This window comes from Protopterus annectens, chromosome 15.part0 (assembly GCF_019279795.1).
Source record: "Protopterus annectens isolate FY-2018-M chromosome 15.part0, PAN1.0, whole genome shotgun sequence".
NCBI lineage: Eukaryota > Metazoa > Chordata > Ceratodontiformes > Protopteridae > Protopterus > Protopterus annectens.
Window position 1 is genome coordinate 647,965,060 of NC_056749.1, and position 21,459 is coordinate 647,986,518.

General features: G+C 40.4%; 1 protein-coding gene across 1 annotated transcript in view; it reads left to right on the forward strand.

Moving 5' to 3' along the window:
- Positions 1 to 21,459, forward strand: part of DOCK11 (dedicator of cytokinesis 11) — a 1,858,863-nt gene that overhangs the window by 226,032 nt on the left and 1,611,372 nt on the right. Inside the window, exon 4 of the mRNA XM_044057487.1 lies at positions 20,368 to 20,450. Within this exon, the coding sequence (XP_043913422.1) occupies positions 20,368 to 20,450 (83 nt within the window). The remainder of the gene's footprint in view (positions 1 to 20,367; positions 20,451 to 21,459) is intronic.

Genomic DNA, 21,459 nt, shown 5'->3' on the forward strand with positions numbered 1-21,459 from the left:
CAAAATGGAAGAGATTCAGCATTTGGAATACCAGCAAGGGACATGATGCATCATTATTGAACATCCCACTCATCCTGGAATACTTGGCAGATATGCTACAGAATGGACTCTCATATTCTTCCATAAAGATACATGCTTCAGCTATTTCAGCTAGATATAATACCGATCCGCCTGTGTTTTCACATCCTTTACTAAGGCAATTCCTCAGGGGAATCAGGAACATTAAGCCACCAAGAAAGGCTCCAGTGCCAGCTTGGGACCTCAACTTTGTCCTAGAAAAACTGACTCTACCTCCCTTTGAGCCAGCAGCTTCAGTGGACTTGCAATTTATCTCATGGAAGACAGCTTTCCTGTTGGCAATTACCTCAGCAAGAAGGGTTTTGGAACTACAGGCCCTAATGGCAATACCACCGTTCATAATCTTTCACAGAGACAGGGTCTCCTTAAGAACCAACCCTACGTTTATGCCAAAGGTGGTATCTAGGGTTTCTGTAAATCAAGCTATTCATCTGCCTGCTTTCTTCCCCAATCCTGAGAACAAAGGGGAAAGACTGTTACATACCTTGGACATGCACAGACAACTTCGCTACTACCTGGACAGAACCAAGACCAGTAGGAAGTCTGATCAACTTTTTGTAGCTTACGCCCCTGGAGTACAAGGAAAAGCAATTTCAAAACAGACTATTTCAAAATGGATTGGACATTGCATCAGATTTTGTTATTCCTTCCATGGGAAGAATGTTCCAGCCAATGTCAGACCACACTCCACCAGAGCTACAGCCACCTCTACAGCATTCTTAAGAGGGGTGCCTACAAAGGACATTCTAGAAGCTGCTACATGGAGCTCTGTGCATACATTCTCCAAACACTACAATCTCCCTCTATACTCCAGATCCAGAGCAGGCTTTGCTTCAGCAGTCCTGCAGGGTTTGATTGCCACACCATCTCTTTCCTAGAGCATACCTCCTCCCCCAGCTAAGCTATGGTATTCTACCCATATGTTATGACTGCAGTTGCATTCTTGAAGGACATAGTACAGTTTTGTACCTACCATAGATGTAGATGTCCGATAGATATGCAACTGCAGTCGGATTTTCCCTCCCTCCATACCCCTCTATGCCTTGGGTCCACTCCTATCCCTGTTTTCCTCTTAGCTGGGGATATCTGTTATGGTGTATCTGTTTATTGCTTACTTATTTGTCTGGAATCCTGTTTTTGTCTTCCAATTTGATTACAGCCTTCCTTGAAGGGCACCTGGCATCTGGGGCAAGAAACACTGAAGAAAATGGCGTCGGCTGATGCTTATATACTCCAGCCGCTCTGACGTCGGAGAGAAATGCGACATCAGCAGACGTCGGACCCAGACTTTGGAATCCGGACGACCGAGGGCTGCCTGAGGCAGGACAACCCATATTTTATGACTGCAGTTGCATATCTATCGGACATCTACATTTATGGTAGGTACAAAACTGTACTTTATCCCTGGGGTTTGGGATTTTTTTATGGCCTTATCTTCCCTGAGTATATATCTGGCTTGATGTTACAGCTGGGTGGGCATGAGGAAACTATGGCATGACACTGGCCCTTGGCCACTATGTCATCTATCCTGTCCTTCAGAAAGACATCCTTTACTCTCTGAGCTCCAGACTCCTCCAGAACTCCATAAGAGAGATGCCAGCATCCACCCTCCCTTCCAAGATAGGAACTCCCCATCCACCCTGCCAGCTCCATCAGGGGTCTGAGACACTAAAAGAACTTGGGTAGCCTGTGCTGTGGTCAGGGCTTTATCCCAGTACACCACTGGAGCAGCTGTTAGCTTCTATTATTTAACATTTCTCCTCTGTCACCTATCTGCACATTTTCTTAGACTCTCCCTTCCTTTCTTAAATGTTTGGAAACTCGATACCCGATTATAGTCTTCTGTTGATGTTGCTTCCTCTTTTCCCATTTGGTCATCATTTTTTTTCTTCCAATGAATTCATAGTTGCAGCTTTCTCATCTTAACTCCTGCTCTTATCCCTCTTACTACTGGGTCCTGCTATCTCTCTTCAGTTACTGCCCTACCGTCTGTATGATAATTGTACTTCATTACTGACCCCCAAGTAATAGTATTACCCCACCATGCACAAGCAGCTTGACAGTAGCCAGGATGTACCTACATTCTGCTCCTGTATACCCTTTTTCATTACCCTTGTTGCCACATTATGCTGAACCTCCCCACCTGATTTCTTCCTCATAATGTTCTGTCTTCTACACACACACGGTTATGTATCACAGTTCCCTTCACGTCTTCCTGAGTTATGCCAGCACAAAAGTAGCATACTTTTCCCATCCTCCCAATTTCTTTTGCACCATCAGGATCATGCCTTTGTTTCTTCCTTGCTGTTTGACCCCCTATGTTTGTTTAATAGGATTGAACTGTTTCCATCACAGAATGTACAAACCCAGTTAATTGTAAACAAATACAGTTTAGGCCCCATCTTTTCCACATTCTGGATGTATTCTGAATCCATTTGATTCTGTATTTACATTGGATTCCTTAACATAGGAAGCCTCATCTTCCTAACAGTTTCATCTTTTGAAAAGTGGTTACATGGTAAGTTAATATAATATACAGTTTGCAGGCAGAGTAGCCCAAGCTAGGAGCGGCACAGAGAGCTTTAGTGAGGAATGGGACATTTGGAAATATATTACAAAGTGTCAGTTTGTTATTGCTGTGGTAGAACAACAACAGAAAAATGATTACGTAGTTTTACACAACCACAAGTACTAAAAAAAACATTAAAAAAGCATTACATTTGGGTCTTGTGGTTGATTCTTTGAGCAAGGTGTTTTACTTATTCGGTATGTGTAAGTTGGTTTCCTTTTCTGTAACATGCCCTGCATTGAAATCTGTAACGCAGAAAATCTTGTTTTGGTCTCCTTCACCAAGTCAGCATCTTTTTCAATGCATAACTTTCCTTTGAATGTTCGATGTCAATTAAATAAATAATGGAGTAAGCAAAATCTAATGTTTGTGTTATCCATAAATATTTTGCTGATCGTATCTATTTTAAGCAGTGAATAGGTACTGTGTTTACACATGAATTCTTATATGTGGTAGTCAGTTTTGTCGGATTGCTGCTTTCCTTTGTAAACATTTGTAAGAAGCTAATCCCTTAAACTGTAACAGCTAAACAGAAGTGTTCAGAAAACAGTTTTGGCCTTAAGTGGGCTTAGAGGGCACAAGTGGTTGTCATTAGGGGATACACCTCATGACTAACTACAGGTACCTCTCTTTTGAAATGTCAAGGACTGTGGTGCTGCACCTACCTACAGTAGTGAATGTTGTGTCACTGGCTCAGCCTTAAAACATGAATTATCATGGTGCTGTTCTAAATGCTTAGTTTGTTCAGGGCATTGTTGAGCATGACTAGGAAACTTGTTTCTTCTTCGCTGTAGAAAAATATGCACATACTTTGACTTCCCTGTTTACACAGGTGTACCTCCTGCCTAGAAATGTAGATATTAGTTACCCATTCAGTCCAGGTTATGGCACTTATCAAGCACTACTATTGCTACATACTATTTCACCACTGAGTACTGCAGGGCTCAGAGCCTTTTTTTGATGTGTACAATTTAAATAACCCTATGGTTTACTTTTCTAATGGCTTTTAGCCGTAATTGTTGAGCACCTTACCACATTATGGATCCCTTCATTCCCTGTGGATGAGAACCCATAAGCCCTTTCTTTTCTGTTGGGGTGACATCTGGGTGCTGAGAGTCATTCTGTCATTTGCACTGGATCAAGATTATTTGCTTAGGCCTAAACTCCTCTTGTGTGCACAGTAATCATTTGTGCAGAATATGTGCAGTATGGGGCCTGACTGCTTCTGACATCAACAAGCACAGAAGTCTGAAGGCACCCTCTCTGCCACATACTGCGCACTCTTGCATGTTTCTCTGGTCTACGTGCATTTGTGCATATACATATATACATATCTGTATGTATCATCAGTCCAGAGACTGCATGCTTGCGCATCTTAACCTGGCTTGCTTTTCTTGTAGCGTAGCTATTTCTTGGAATTAAGCAATTCAGTATTGTCAAGAATTAAAACTTTTTTAAAATGGTTTCAATATGAAATACTGGCTTATCAAATGCAATGCTAAGCTGCAATATCCCAGTTAATGGATATAAGATGTTCAGGCTGGACAAACAGTTCAAGGTGGGGATAGTGGTCACACTCTAAATTAAATGGAATATATATTGTGAGATGTGTATTTGGGTGCTGACTTGTCTAAACATGGGCTAAATTCTTGGCTAAGCTTATAAGGACCTCAAGGCCAATAGCCTAGAAACTTCTATGATCCTATGACAGAGGAAGAGAGGAGGAAAGTGAGAATTCTTGAAGACTATCAAAATGTAGCAGCCTAGTGTCAGACTGTGAAGGAAAGAGGGTGAAAGCTGCTGGCTAGATACCGTTAATCACCATATGATGAACAGGTGAATAATCAGCAGGTAAAGTCATTGGTGAGGAATATAGGATGGAAGAGGAAAGTTGCAATGATGGGACACTTTAACCTTTGAAAAGCAAACATGTACATGCCTGTGTGCCAATAAGGGAAAGGGAATAAAACAATGTAAGTATTAAACCACAACGGATTAATGTAGTTAGATCAGGAAGGTACAAGGAAGTATAAAACACTTGTCATTGTATTTAGCAAGGAAGAATGGTTCCAAGATATAGAAGTTAAAGTGCTCCTGTCCAACAATGACCATTCAAAGTATGGCTCTGTACACAAAAGGAGGCCAACACTGACCATTCAGCAGCTCCCTATTGAAATATCAGCACTGAAAATGCCAAACGCCGACAACATGAAAAAAAGACTGAAAACACAGGAGAAGAGAGAATGCCAAACATCACTCCTCTTTTAAATTTCTTTTTGCAGAGGTAGCAAACCCCTCCTGCACCCCCCCTCGAACTTATATATACCAACTCTGAGATTGCCATACCTTGCAGAAAAGGACATATTTTGAGAAATGGAATCTCGGGGTTAGTATATGCAAGTCCATTGTTTTGGCCATTCAGTCTCTGTATTTGGGAGTCTTTCTAGTGTGTCCTTGCATTTCAAATGGTTACCCTATTCAACATGTAGTTCATTAAAGTTGAGGGGGCCAATAGTGATCATTCAACATGTAGTTCACTAAAGGTGAGGGGACCGACAGTAACCATTCAACGTGTAGTTCACTAAAGGTGAGGGGACCGACAGTAACCATTCAACATGTAGTTCACTAAAGGTGAGGGGACCGAAAGTGACCATTCAACGTGTAGTTCACTAAAAGTGAGGGGACCGACAGTAACCATTTAACATGTAGTTCAGTAAAGGTGAGGGGACCAACAGTGACCATTCAACGTGTAGTTCACTAAAGGTGAGCGGACCGACAGTAACCATTCAACATGTAGTTCACTAAAGGTGAGGGGACCAACAGTGACCATTTAACGTGTAGTTCACTAAAGGTGAGGGGACCAACAGTGACCATTCAACATATAGTTCACTAAAGGTGAGGGGACCGACAGTAACCATTCAACATGTAGTTCATTAAAGGTGAGAGGACCGACAGTGACCATTCAACGTGTAGTTCACTAAAGGTGAGGGGGCCAACAGTGACCATTCAACATGTAGTTCACTAAAAGTGAGGGGACTGACAGTGACCATTCAACATGTAGTTCACTAAAGGTGAGGGGACCGACAGTGACCATTCAACGTGTAGTTCACTAAAGGTGAGGGGACCAACAGTGATCATTCAACGTGTAGTTCACTAAAGGTGAGGGGACCGACAGTGATCATTCAACGTGTAGTTCACTAAAGGTGAGGGGAACGACAGTGATCATTCAACGTGTAGTTCACTAAAGGTGAGGGGAACGACAGTGACCATTCAATGTGTAGTTCACTAAAGCTGAGGGGACCAACAGTGACCATTCAACATGTAGTTCACTAAAGGTGAGGGGACCAGCAGTGACCATTCAACGTGTAGTTCACTAAAAGTGAGGGGACCAACAGTGACCATTCAACATGTAGTTCACTAAAGGTGAGGGGGACCGACAGTAACCATTCAACATGTAGTTCACTAAAGGTGAGGGGACCGACCGTGATCATTCAATGTGTAGTTCACTAAAGGTGAGGGCAACGACAGTGACCATTCAACGTCTAGTTCACTAAAGGTGAGGGGACCAACAGTGACCATTCAACATGTAGTTCACTAAAGGTGAGGGGACCAACAGTGACCATTCAACGTGTAGTTCACTAAAAATGAGGGGACCAACAGTGACCATTCAACATGTAGTTCACTAAAGGTGAGGGGACCGACAGTGACCATTCAACATGTAGTTCACTAAAGGTGAGGGGACTGACAGTGACCATTCAGCGTGTAGCTCACTAAAGGTGAGGTGAATGACAGTGACCATTCAACATGTAGTTCACTAAAGGTGAGGGGATCGACAGTAACCATTCAACATGTAGTTCACTAAAGGTGAGGGGACTGACAGTGACCATTCAACGTGTAGTTCACTAAAGGTGAGGTGAATTACAGTGACCATTCAACATGTAGTTCACTAAAGGTGAGGGGCATACCTCTCAACTGTCCATATTTTTGCAGAATGCCCAGATTTTTGACTCATATTTTTGATGTGTTCCTCATACAATTTGTGGTTTTCTGGCAAATCATTGAGGACTGATGCCACGTAATGATGACAGACATTTAAATTTCAGACTTCATATCATTCAGAAAATGCAAACTAACACAAAACTTTTCATTCCAACAGCTTCCTAAGTTTATATAGGTTCATAGGTAGGTAGTAGGCTATCGGCCCAAGGGCTTAAGTAAGCCTAGCCAACAAGATTCCCTGGCTTACGCCACCCAAGAAAGTTAATTTCCTGTGCCCCTGTCAAGCAGAGCCACAGAAGTGATCCCCGGGGTGTATTTCCTATTACCCATCCACTCATCATGATTTTTCTTGAAGAGTGCTAATGTGGAACTTTACTTGACATAGATGGGTAGCTTGTTCCAGAGTATAGGAAGTCTCTGGGACAGGAATCTATCCCTCCAGCATGTCCTGTTTATTGTGGTGACAAGGTTTAGGTCCCTAGAGCATGTAGCTCGAAGGGATTGGGATTTCTTTAGGTGTAGCATGTCCAACAGCGCTGGGTTTAACATATCTTTATATGTTAGGCAGAGATCTCATCGGAGTAGGCAATATGCTACAGAGTAAAGCTGGAGTTTTTTGAGATGGTCAGTGTAGGGCATCTGTTTGAGGCCAGTAATCCTCTTTGTGAGGTACTTCTGTGGCCTTTCCAGCTGCTGCAGATGTCTTGTGGGGTACATTCCAAAAGGGGCATTGTACTCTATAATGAGTCTAATGAGTGCCGAGAAGAGGGGAACAATGACCTCTTTTTTTCCTGGATGAGAACCATTTTGTGAAGAGGTGTGCCACAAAGAAGGATTTCCTGACTACTGTGGCAATGTGATTATCAAAGGAGAGACTACTGTCCACCTAGGTCCCAAGGTCTCTTATCACACATTTGGCATTAAGTAAATGGCCATTAATGTGGTAGTCCATGGGTACAGAGTTTTTACCAAAGGGGATGAAAATGCACTTTTTGGCATTGAGCTTGAGGCCATGTCTCTGACACCAGGCATCTGTCTCAGTGAGGCCCTTCTGTAGGATGTCCACATCATTTGGGGACTCGACTATGGCCCCTAGTTTGCAGTCATCTGCAAACTTCATTAGCCAAGATGCCTTCTGTGTTAGCCTGTACTTCAGAGAAATAGATACCAAACAGCAGAGGTCCCAAGACTGAACCCTGTGGTACTCCACTTGTCACTGGTTTGAAGTCAGAGTTGGAGTCTGCAACTTTTACAGTGTGGGTTCTGTCAGTGAGCCAGTTAGCATCCCATCTTGTGACGTAGGGATTTATACCTAGTTTAGTGAGTTTAGCTATAATTCCAGATTGGGGGATGGTGTCACAAGCCTTGGCGAGGTCAAGATAGGTTGTGTGAACCACCTTACCCTTGTCTACAGCTTTGGTGACTGCCTCAAAGAAGTCTATCAGGTTCAGAAGGCATGATGTGCCTTTCACAAACCCAATCTGGGTGGGGTCCAGAGTTTGGAGGTTATCAATGTCTTTGTTTATAAGTTCCATGATGATACGTTCCATGGCCTTGCAGACCAGGCTTGTCAGGCTAATAGGGCGACAGTTCCCATTATCAGTGATGGCTCCCCCTTTGTGTAATGGTATAACTGTTGCTGTGCACCATTCAGTGGGCACAAAGTCTGACGTGAGACTATGATTGAACATGGTGCTTAGGTGGGGAGCCATTTCATTCTGAAGTTCGTGTAAAGCAAAGCCTGGGATGTTGTCTGGTCCCATGGCTGCTGTGTTTTTTGTTTTAGAGAGGGCAGCTTTTACCTGCATAAATGTGATTACAGGGAATCTGCATTCTTCCTGTATAGATATGGGCCTTTTAGGGGGTGAGAGGGAGGCAAAGTTAGCACTTTACCTATCTGCCAGGATATTGGCAATATCAGTTGGTTCTGTAATTTTTGTGCCGTTGTGCTGTAATTCAGAGCAGATCTGGGTGCTGCCATTGAGATTCTTGACATAGCTATAGAATGCATTGTGGTTGCCCTTAGAATCAGTGGCAATTTTGTTTTCATAGCTAGCTTTGGAAGATCTTATAAGGGACCTCAGCTTCTTACTGAGGCTAACCAGGGAGCTCCTCCACTCATGGGATTTTACTCTCTTTTGCAACAGTTTCTTCCTTCTGTTGTAGTTTGTTTATGGCAGGTGACCACCAGATTGGCTTCCTTTTTTTGGAGGATAGTTTCTTGGTTCTGTTTGGGATAGCACAGTCCATGCACTCGTATAAGTGCTTATAGAGTGCATTTGTGTAGGATTCAACAGTCGTAACTGTATTGTCTATCTGCATGGGTGTCATGAAGTTCACCACTTCTGTCTTAAGAAGCATAAAGATGCTTTTGGAGAATTTTTTTACCGTGGTATCTTTAATGGTGGGTGGGGGTGGGATGTGGATATCTAGGGTGATTTGCTTATGGTTGGATCTGACCAACGAGGAGTTGACTTCAGGTGTGGAACACCAGTCACTCATGTTGGTAATGACTAGGTCTAGGATATTGTTGCTCCTGGTGGGGGTGTGGATAAGTTGATCCAGGGCATTGGAATTTATGAATTCCAGAAAGCGTTGAATGAAGGAGTTGGTACATGAGTAGTTTTCCCAGTTAATGGTGGGGTAGTTGAAATCGCCTATTATTAGGGTGTTTGGTTGAACCCTAATATTTTCCAGTATATCAAGAAAAGAGGAGTGGGAATCCTGGGGCATGGTGGGGGATCTGTTGCAAGCTACAATTTGGATTGCAGTTTTGCCCAGAGTTAGTTGCACTTGGATAACCTCGGATGCATTATGCTGAGCAACTAGCCTGGAGGTGTGAATATCCTTAATGAATATGGACACACCTCTGCCTTTGGTGTTTTGGTCCAGGTTAGATGGCCGAAAATTGTGGTATGAGTTATAGCCTAGTAATGCAGGAGTGCTCTCTAGAGTCTTAAACCAGGTCTCAGTCACTGCACAGATATCAATGTTCTCCATTTTAAGGAGTGCCTCAAGTGAGTGCAGTTTGAGATTTAGACTTCTAGCATTGAGTAGCATTACCCTCAGTTTTTGTTTGCCTGTTCCTGTTATGGTGGTGAATTATTAATATTTATTTAGTTTATATTATTTGTTTAGTTTATATTATTAATATTTAAACTCTGTCCCTATGTTTGGGCCTTTGTTCCCCATTCTTTTTGTCTTTGTCCAGACTTTTTGTGCTAGAGGTTAAGAGGTATGGTGAGGAGACCACAGTGACCATTCAAAATTCATTTCACTGCAAGGAAGGGAGCCAAAAGTAAACATTTAACATGTATCCTGTATTTATCTGCAAATGAGGGAGCTAATAGGTAGTCAACTAAAACTGAAGTGTGGAGTAATGGAAAGGTAGCCTGTGTCCATCTGGGAAAACTCTGAGTCTAACCCAGGAGACTGTAGACAAATATAGGGGACAAACAACCTAAATGTAAAAATAAAGAGGAAAATAAAAATGTTTATGGAAAGGAGAACAGAAAAAAAAAACAAGGCAGGGAGAAGAGGCCAATGTGGTTTGGATGGGAAGTTAAGCAGGAAGTCTATCAAACAAAGGGCATTTCATGGTTTAAAGAAGGGAGTGAGTTATAGGAAGGAATGCAAGAAGTTAGAAAAATGGCTAGGTAAATCTACACAAATATCTAGCAGATGAAACGGAGAGAGTAAGTAATTTTTAGACATGTAGGAGAAAGAATGTCAAAGGTAAACTCCAAATTGATTAGGGAGCAGAGCTCAATAAGGAATAAAAAAATGTAAAAAAAAATCTTAGTTAATAGTTTACGAATAAAACAAACAATCAGAAAAGAAGCATGCTGGATTGGGAGAATAGTAGGGAACAGAGGACAACATCTGACACACAGCTGCTTAACAGTGGAAGTTGTAGAAAGAAAACTCAGGGAGTAAAAGGATGAAAGTCTGAGTTATGACTGCATTCTCTTCTCCACAAAATGTACTTTCACCTGAAGGTCACAACATGCTTATTGCCAAACATCCATATTCAGGGGAGCATTTCAAATTCAGCCCACATTTTAACATCTGTTGCATCACTCCGATTTGCCCTTTGATAACTCTGATTGGTGCTCTTTTATTGGCTCAGGTATACAGCCAGTAAGAGAGGAGCTCATCAAAGCCAAAACAGAGGCTGTGGACTCAAACTGGGCTTCTAGCCACAATGTGCTTTGTCTGTTGAATGGACCAATACTACAGTGCAGCTAGAAAACTACAGCTATTGTGTAATTTATTTAACATTTTGGTTGATGGCATAAGCATTGTGTTACCTGGTTCACTAACCTGATTATTTCTGTAAGAGGATTTTAACAGTATTTACGTAATAGTGTTCATATACTGAGTTACATTAATTTATTAAAGGGGGGGAGAATATTTATTTGAAACCTTTGACATATTTTTAAGTGTTAATTAAAGCTTAGGTGACTGGTATAGGGTTTACTAAGGGTTAACAGAGATGAACAAACATAATTATTTAATTGATGGTTGTATATAAAGGTGGTAAAAATGTGGAGTTTTATCTGATGAGATCTCACATTTGAGATGAAAGCACTTATCCTTTAATATTTTTTTATTGATATTAAAGTGTTGGCGACCTGCTGACTATGGCTCAAAGCTGTTTTTATTGTTTTCTCTTTTGGCGCAGCTAGAAAACTAGACCAATAGCACACTGGACTTCTAGCTACCTATCCTAATGGTCCATTTTTCCAGCTGGACTGTGTTATTTTTATTTTTTTATTTATTTGACATTTGTTAACCTGGAAAATCTGACTTGGATTGAAGCCAATTTTCAGCGTACGCCCAGGAAGAAACGCTCCAGACGCATGTCTTTGTAACTTGGGAGGAAACCGGAGCACCCAGAGGAAACCCACACGAACGCAGGGAGGACATGCAGACTACACACAGAAGGCACCCCAGCCAAGAATTGAACTGGAGAACTTGCTGTGAGGTGACAACGCTACCGATGCACCACTGCGCCGTCCATTATTGTTACACTGAACACTGAATGGGCCTGTAGCTCTGCACAGCTACAAAAACAAATCAAAGCACAAGCAGCTGTGCTTGTGGTCCAGTTTTCTGGCTGCATTGTACTTCTGGTCCATTGATGGATCGGTTGCATAGCGTACCTAAAGAGAGTGACCGTTAGCACAGATAGCTGTGGTATTGGTCCATCTTTTTAGCTGCATTTTGCCATTGGTCTGTTTAGCATAGTGCAGCTAAAATCCCTAAAATCTAGCATTGTAACTCATTAACAACTTTTATAAAGCTGATTGCTACTAAGCTACAGAGTCCTACAGTGTTGTAAATTCAGACTTTTTTTATTTTGTCCTAAACATGGTGTGTCAACTTTTCATTCATGTGCTACAATTTGTAAACACCAATGAGGTTGAAAGGTATGCTTGTGTATGTATTACCTGTGGTATCCGTGTACTTAACCTGTTACAGTTTACCTCAAACAGCTTTAAACTAATTGTGGTACTTTAATTTCACTAACAAGTAGTAGGGAAAAGTAGGGAATCCCATCTGTAAAAAGTAACTTGACTAATGGTTAGTAGAAGATAGCCCTCCTTCTTGCCTCACTGACTTTTAAATTAATTGGTATTGACCCCCCACACACAGAGATCTGAAGATCAGATCTTGATCTTGGTACCCTAACATTGATGAGACAAGTATTTGGCCCTACTGCAGGAAGGAATATCTGTGGTGTGTTGGAATAAAATTCCTCCTGCAGTCTATAACTTACATGAATTTAATAATTTTCAGGTTAAACTTGGGGAACATCTATTTACTTTGTATCACTCTAAATGCTTTATAGATAATGGTTAAATTCAAGGGTTTTTCCACCTCCTGATTTGTACCAAAATGTTTTTAGTTCTTTTTTTAACATATCCATACATCTGATTAACTCTGTAAGTTGACAGCATCACAACTTCTGTCTGTCCTTATAATAGTAGTTTTATTTATTTCATCCTTTTAATATCAGTGTTATTATAGAACTAATCATTTAATCAAGGCTGTATATCTTCAATTTGAATTGAATTTATCATACTACCTTTGGCCCAAGTCAGGACCTAAAAGGGTCAATAGACCAGGCCACATACACAGCACACAAATAAAGAAATCCTAATGAGCAAAAACCGCCTAGCAATTGTACTTACAGATCAATTGACATAAGTCTTCAGCTGGTCAGTCTGTAGTGAGGAGGTTCAGGATAACAGTAAAGACGCCTCTATTACTGTATACTGAGGAATGAAATCTGATCTTGGAACATGCAAACCCATAAGCCTAACTTCCATTACAGGGAAAATAATAAAAAAGACACTGAGCTAATTTTTGTCTCGATGCAGCAAGTAAACTAAAGAACAAGTGCCAACGGGTTACATCAGTCCCATGTGATTTTGTTTTATCATTTTGTTACACTAGAATGTGATGAAGACATCCTGCTCAGTGTTTTATACTTTTAATTTGGTAAGGTGTTTGGCTTAATACCCGCGGTGGTGGTGCTGCGGTAGCGTTGTCGTCTCACAGTAAGACGCTATCCAGTTCGATTCTCAGCTAGCGTGTCTTCTGTGTGGAGACATGCGTGAATGGGCGTACCTTCGTTGAAGGTTGTGCATCAGGGCTGGTAACTCGGCATGTAAAAAGCAACTACCAATCATTAGTGGACCAGAGTTCCGCTGTGGCGACCCCTAACCTGGAAAAGCCGAAAGACACAAACAAAGGTGTTTGGCTTAATCCCTCGCATGGGACTGATAGGCAGACTTAAGGGACTTTGAGAAGAAGTGACATTGACTAATTAGGTAGAAGGTTGACTGGGTGGAGAGAGCAAAGTGTAGCAGTTACTAAACCTTGTCAAAGGAAAACATATTAGTGGGGATCTCTAGCTCTTTGGCTTCTTTCTGTGAAGCATCATGAAGGACACTGGGATCCAGATCAGTCTATCTAATTATGTCATTAAGATGGAAGAGCCCAGGAAGGGTGGGAGAACAGGCCTTCAGAAGAACCCAAGGACACCGGGCTCTGATAAGGTACTTGATGTTTATTTTGCTGATAAACCACGTAATCTCATTTCTTTGACCTACCCTGGCTGAAATGACAATATAGCTCCACAGAAACAAGACTGAAACTAATGCAGTATGTTTTTTTTGGGGGGGTAGGGTATTTGCCCTCTTCCCTGAGGCTTGTGACTTGAAAGTCAGTATAATTAGGTTATGTTAAATTAGGGTCTATGAGTTCTGTGTGAGGGGGTACTCTCTGTAGAAATACTCTGAAAGTACTAGAATCCTAATTTTAATTAACTGACAGATTGTTCTGGTGAAATGGAATTTGTCAGTCTATCATTTGAGGATTCATTAGGTATCCTACTTATAATCAAAGAGGGGTACACAGTCTGGGAGCAGTGACTGAATAGAAACCAGATCAGAAAATTAACTTAGTTTGACAATACAGCAGCAATAAACAGTCCTGCACAAACAGTGCAAGCTGTAGTTAGGTCTGAGATATAATTTTAGGGAAGTAAACCCCAGAAATAGAAAGGTTATTTTATCCTCTATAAATCCTTGGGTATGCTCCATCTGGGTAAGTGGTCATTTCTATTATTCATATAGGATTAATGATATCAGACTAGTTGGAAAGGTATGAAAAAGAGCTACCAGGTTCATAAAAAACTGAAGACCAGGGATATAAGCAGAGGCTACAGAAGGCAAATCTGTTCTCACTTGACAATATTTATCAAGGGAGGTATGATATTACTGCACAAGATAGTTTGGGGTCAGTATGAAAGCAGAAAGTGCAAAGGAAAGAGATGGGGTGAGGATATTCCTACCTGATTAGCTTATGGACACAGAGATTAATGCAGATAACAGTACTTTTTCATAAAAAAATGTTTTCTTATTTTCAGCGTTACAACTGAATGTGATTAAGCTGTGCCCTACTCTCATATAAACACTAAACGCATCTGGCAACAAGACACTGGGAAATATTTTTCTTTTCTTAAGTCTGATCCCATTTGGCTGCTTATAAAGGGGTTATACTTTTCTCTCACCTACCTCTGTTGCTACCTGCTTATGGAACAGAGCACTCAGTACCTCGCTGAATGATTGTTTTATTTTTTTTCCTCTCTGCAAAATAGTACGCAGTTTTTTTTTTTTTTTTTGATGTTCAGGTTTCTTCCCACTCCACTCGTCCTCGCTACACTCTGGCTCACTCCAGTGCCCTACCCACCCCCCCATATCATTTCCATTATACCAAACTTCCTAGTCACTCCCACCCCTCCAGACCCACCCCTTCCTGTCTTCTGGCACGATCCCCAACTCCTCCTCCAAACACAGAAGACACTCAACTTCTTCCACTTCCTATTGCTTCCTACTAAGGATAACAATTCCCACTGGTAACTACTCCTCCTGCTAGTGACTACTCTCAATTCCCTCTCAACGTCACCCTCTTACTGCTCCAGAAGTATAAACCTACCCTATTATACCACCAATAGGTCCCATCTCTATAATACCTCTACTTTCCACACTAAAATGACTTTCTCATTCTATACCATTTTCTATCTTCCTCCCTTGCTGGCCCTCTTAATCCTTACCTCCTATAACCATCACTTATCTCCTGTATGCGGAGAACCTACAAATACTGAAGCAGATATATTCTCACCATCTCTGCAGTATTTTCCTCTCTGCTCATCTATCTTTTCTTTGCATACCCTTCTTCCTAAGATGAAAATCCCCTTTCCCATTACAGCTATCTCAAGGACAAAGCTAAATTCCTCTACTACTCCCCATACAAACAAACTCTTCTTCCAGCAACATGCCCTACTCCTATCAGGTGATAGTCATCTCAATCCTGGACCCATCCCTCATTCCCGTACCTATAACGCTACTACTCCTATAGTAGCACACCCTACTCGCCCTAATAAATATATCTCATTCTACTCAATGAATATTAGAAGTGTACTAAAAGGTAAATGAATCCCATGCCTGGGTTGCCTACCACACTCCAGATATAATATCCCTTATAGAAACCTGGTTAAAACCTCAACATCTTGATAAACAAATACTACCCCCTGATTACAATATCCTTTCCCATGATCACCAAAAGAAAAAAGGTGGTGAGAGTTGCCATACTCTCTTACAACCGAACCACTCTTTGTTCTAACATACCTGTCCCATCCTTTCCTCCTGCTTAACTTCTGACAGCAAACTTTAAACTAAATAATTTCACTGTTATCACTGTAGTAGCATTTACATTCCTCCAGGGGACAACATTTCTGTATCGGAAAATATTCTAGTATATTTTTCACAACATATCTCAAATGAAACCATCCTCCTCAGTGATGTAAATATAAGCAGGCTAACCCTCTCCAAACTCTACCTCATTTATCAACTTACATGGTTTTACACAACTCATCTCAGAACCGATCCACACTAACAATTCAAGCACCCCTAGTACTCTCATAGATTGGATGCTTGTTTCTGATCCTTGCAAATACCATAACTTTGAAACCTTATCTAATTCTCTAAGTGACCATGCCCCAGTAAAAGTCCTTAGATTCACTCCTCACTTTACTAGGCCACACAAATATATAACCTGTTGTAAAACAACTGATTTCTGCCCTGAGACCTTTAAAGCCCTACTCTCTAGGGTAAACTGGACTAATCTAAACCAACTGTTCCTAGATGAAGCAGTATACTCTTTCATCTCCAGTTTTCTTAATATACTCAACAGCCTTGCTCCTCTTCGCACAGTCCGAATAAAGTCAAAAATATTCCCATGGCTAACTAATGCTACTCGTACGCTAATGAAATCTAGAGACAGGATGTGGAAAACATGGGTAAAACCTAAGCTTCCTACCAACTTACAAAAGTACAAAGAACTTCGAAATCTGATTAAAAAAACACATTATTAAAGATAAAAAATAATTCTACTGTTACCCTCCCACAGCTCAAAGATCAAACCCCAGCAAATTTTGGAACTCAATTAACCAAATACTGCATCCCAGGAAACCTTCTTCTCCTAATCCCTGCCCTAACAAGACACCTGAATAAACTGCTGACACCTTTAACAACAACGTTATTGAATGTATTTCTAAGTTGTTCACCTCTGATCCCCTCTACTGCTAACTCGACTAACCCTGTTAATAACTATGCCACTAACTTCTCTGAACCCTCTTCTACTTTACATTCTTCAAATACTTTTTCTCTCAGGTCTCTTCCTACTAGCTACATTAAATATTTACTCTCCAAACTAAAACCCTGCTCCACATCTGCAGGTAATAACCCTTCCTATTTCCTTCGGTTAGCAGCTGACTCGCTCTCCCAGTATCTATCCTAATAAATCACTCTGCGTCAAAGGTGCCTTATATCTGAAAAGAATTCTACACTCTACCCATACATAAAGGAGGTAACTCCACTGAAATCTCTAACTTCAGGCCCATTGCAATCCTATCCCCTCTCTCCACAGTATTGGAGAAATGCATACATAAGCAAGTCATGGAACACCTACTACAAGAAAATCTGCTTTCACCTACACAACACGGCTTCCGCCCTAAACATAGTACTACCGTTGCCCTCATATCTTTCCTCAATACCATTTCTCTGGCTAGAGATAAAAACGAATTAGTCTCCTGCCTCTTCTTAGACCTTTCAAAAGCATTCAATACTGTCTCACTCACTTCTATAGACTAAACTGACTGATCTTAACTTCTGCACTTCTACTGTTGCCTGGTCTTCTAGCTACCTGTCTGATCACTTGCAATCAGTGAAATGGTTTACTGCTCTCTCCCCTCCTCCCCCAGTTAAAATGCGAGTCCCCCAAGGCTCCATTCCTGGCCCATTACTTTTTAATATCTTCACTAACCTACTCTATACTTCCTGTCCTCAGTCATCTCTGGTACAATATGCAGATGACTCTACAGTCATCACCATGGCTGACACTCCTTCTGAAATCATCTTTATCACACAGGCATCCTTTAACTCAGTTGAAACCTGGCTAACTAACAACCTTCTTATTCTGAACCCTAAAAAACAAAACTCCCACTCTTCTTACCTAGAAATGTTAACCACCTTAAACCTACTGTCACTATTCTCTCTCTTAATAACACTCATATCAAAGTTGAATCTAGCACTAAACTCTTATGTGTCTATAATTGTAGACGATCAACTTAAGTTCGACTTACATGTTAATAACTGCATACATAAGACACATCTAAAACGTGGCCTCCTATATAGAAATAAAAAGTTTCTAACAAACACAGCAAATATAACCCTCTCTCATGCTTACCTCCTACCCCGTCTTATTGTGTAGCTCCCAAATCAAAACTCTTCTCTCCGTAGTAAACTATAATCAACCTACAACATAGTAGCAAGACTTGCAGCACACCAAACATATAAATCCCACCACTGTCTCTCATTAAAACACTTAAACTGACTAGAATTACCTCACCAGGTCCTTCTCTCTCAGCTTCAAAGTATTGACTCCATTCTATACCAGCCTTCCTATTGCCCCAGCTTATTTATTCTTCTCTGTCAATACTCTCCCACTAGGTCACTTCGTAGCTCCGACCAAAACCTTCTACAAATCTATAAACCTAAGACCAAACTGGGAAGCAACCTCCTAAGTTACTGTCCTACTATCTCTTGGCATCACCAGCTGCCATTAAAAATCAGGTCCCTCAATCACCCCAAAAAATTCAAAACAACTACCAAGGAATACTTAAAAAGTCACTGGACCTATCACTGTACTCCCCCCCCCCCCCATAAACTTCCCTGCTGTCCCTAAGACAGTCCTTTACCTGACCCCTATGTTATTTACTTCATTGACCTGCTCTGCTTTTTCACCCATTAGCTCTGTCTAGCCTTCACTTCCTATCTTGGACCTCACGTCCTCACTATGTAGGAAACCTGTTTACACTGCTACTCAACCTCCTCACACTACTATTAAAACACTCATCTCCCACCTCCCTCCCATAAACCTGATGTGCAGCAACAGCAAAATATTAAATATAGTTTATTTCATGTTCATTTGACAAAACTAAAATGATTCTGTTTATGCTGCTTCCTTCCTTTTATCGGATGTAGTTGCCTTATTCACCTTTTGTTGTGATTTTCTCATGCTTATTTTTAAATGCTCATGCTACATCTTAGCATGTGTATAACTGTATAACAAGCATTTTACTGTGAGCATATGTTTCCTCTATGTATATATTAACAACTTCTTTTTCACTTTGAGGGTCGAATGTTGAAATATCCTTAACTCTTAGCTTGTATCATGATCTTTTTTTAGTCTTCAACATGATTGTCAAAACCTCTACTCTGTAATTATGTATCTAGTAGTAGTGTATTGCTTTCTAAACTTCAACACTGATGATTGTTCAAACCCTCTTCTCTTTAAATATATATCTAGTATTAGTGTATTGTTTTCTAAATTTAGTAGTCAGTTATTAATGCTAATCTCTATCACCCATGTATTTTTTATTAGCTTAATGGAGCTTATCTCCCCAGGCCTCTACTGAAAATGGACTTGTATCCAGTTGGACTAGCCCGGTCAGCAAATGTAAAATAAAATAATAAAAAAATTATATTATCATGTTTAAATTAATCTTATTTGATTATGTTTAAACTTTATGCAAATGTATGCAGAGCTTTTCTCCTCGGGCCTCTGCTGAAAAAAGGTTATTTTAGCTCAGTCAGACTGTCCCGGTCAACAAATGTAAAATAAAAATAAATAAATAGAAAAAGAAAGAACAGTAGATAAATGGAACTGATTATATCCACACTAAAACATCATTGACCTTTGAGAAGGCCTGGAATTGGTGGTGGGAATAAAAGATTAGGGACAATGGACACAAATAAGTAAATAAATGCTATGCAATACTTTTATTAGAAACATTTTTTTTTATTTTGCCATTTATATTTTGTGCTTTATGCTGTGCATAACAGGAGAGCTACAATTGTTTGTAGAATGCTAATTCAATGCCATTTGACTGAAAGAAAAAATGTTGAAACACAAGCTCAAAATGTCAAAAACACAAACTTTTGAAAATGGAATTTGCCTTTTCCCCACTGTTGTGTGATCCTGGAGTTGCTATATATAATTAGCAGGGGGGGTTGGGGTTGCAGGGGAGGGGCGCACCCCCTGCATTAGATACTTTTTAATATTTTGTGTTTGACATTTTGTGTTTCAACATTTTGTTGTTGTTTTTTTTTTTAATCAAATATAATCGAATCAGATTCCCCTGTAAATATAGTGCCTTAGACAGATTCACCAAAGTGGTAACTCCAGAAGTGATTTAATATTGTTTTGGCACAACTGCAAGATCAAAATCATGGTTGTTTAACCATCGTTTCATCATTAGTTGGTGTTTTGTCATATGCTTGATGTTGTCTGACTGTGGAGTTGGCATACATAAATAAAGGGATGTGGGGTGAAATCTCCAAAGAGGGATGCAGGGGGACTTGCTCTCCTGCAAAGAAAAGTGTTTTAGTAATTCTCCGGGAATATACCATGGCTGCCTTTTCTGGGAGTTTGCCTCAGTTAGTATGTTTGCCAGGAACAGAACTTTGGGTTTTGGTAGATGATTTGTCCTGTATTCTTTTAACATATTTATTTGCAAACTGAGCTATCCTTGTACTGTACATAATTATTTTCTGAATTTTTTTTTATTTCTGTGACTTTATTTATAGTGTATTAAAACATACAACTCTGATTGGTACGTGGTGAACTATAAGTTTGAAGACTATTCTGGAGATTTCCGAATGCTGCCTTGGTAAGACATGCGGTACTGTTCATGAAACACACGACTGTTGCTATGCATTAACACATATAAGCAGAATTTGTTAGTATATAGCTTGCCACTTATCTCGCTTATTGTGCCCGGGTGGTCCTGCTGTGGTCCGTGTGGAAGCCCATAAAGGGAATACAGTACTGTTTTCATTGCATTGTTTATCTGTTATCAATTCTCTCATGCTTTGTTCAAGTAAGAACATAGTCTGTTTTTTCCTCTCTCACTTCTGCTGTGTGATATTTGCAAGCTTCTGCCACTATTCTAATGAAATGTTCCTCATTTAAGTGCTTGTTAAACATCTTTTTTGTAGTGTGAGAAAATGATATAAAGAAGGCATTTGATTCCACAGAACTGGATTTAAGTTTTTTTGGGAACTGCTTCAGGGGATCATTAGAGATACTGTTTCATATGTTGTCAGTTGAAGCGACAGTGGACAGGAAGTGTTAAAAAAGAAGTACTTTCAGGGATAGAGGTATGACTAATCAGATGAGCAAAGTTATGAATAAGAATATACTTTCTCAAAGTTTGAATATGGCTATATATTCCTGGTAGAAGATTTAGATACAGTAGTGGGGCGGGGCTCTGGAGGTATTTGATAAACCTGGGGAACTTTCAAATTTAAGACATAACTGAGATAGAATAGTGAAGGTGGCACTGACAATGGACGTAGGAGTACATGCATATGAATAAAGATTAGAGGCAATCAGAGAAAACTTCAGTTAATCATAAGTCTGCTACATGAACCAAAGTTGTCTGGCTAGAATGAGTGCAATAAAAAGTATAATACTCTCCAAAAAACATGTACTTTTTAGACATCTTCCTGTACATCTAGAAAAAAATGAGATTCAGCTGTTTCAGAAAGTGTATGATGTTTACAAATGGGAACACAATAGCCGCAGAATAGGGGAAAGTAGGTTAGGGATGTTGGGAGAAGGATGAGGTTGGGGCTCTCAGATCTACAGGGCTGTGAGATAATTATTATCAAATCAGA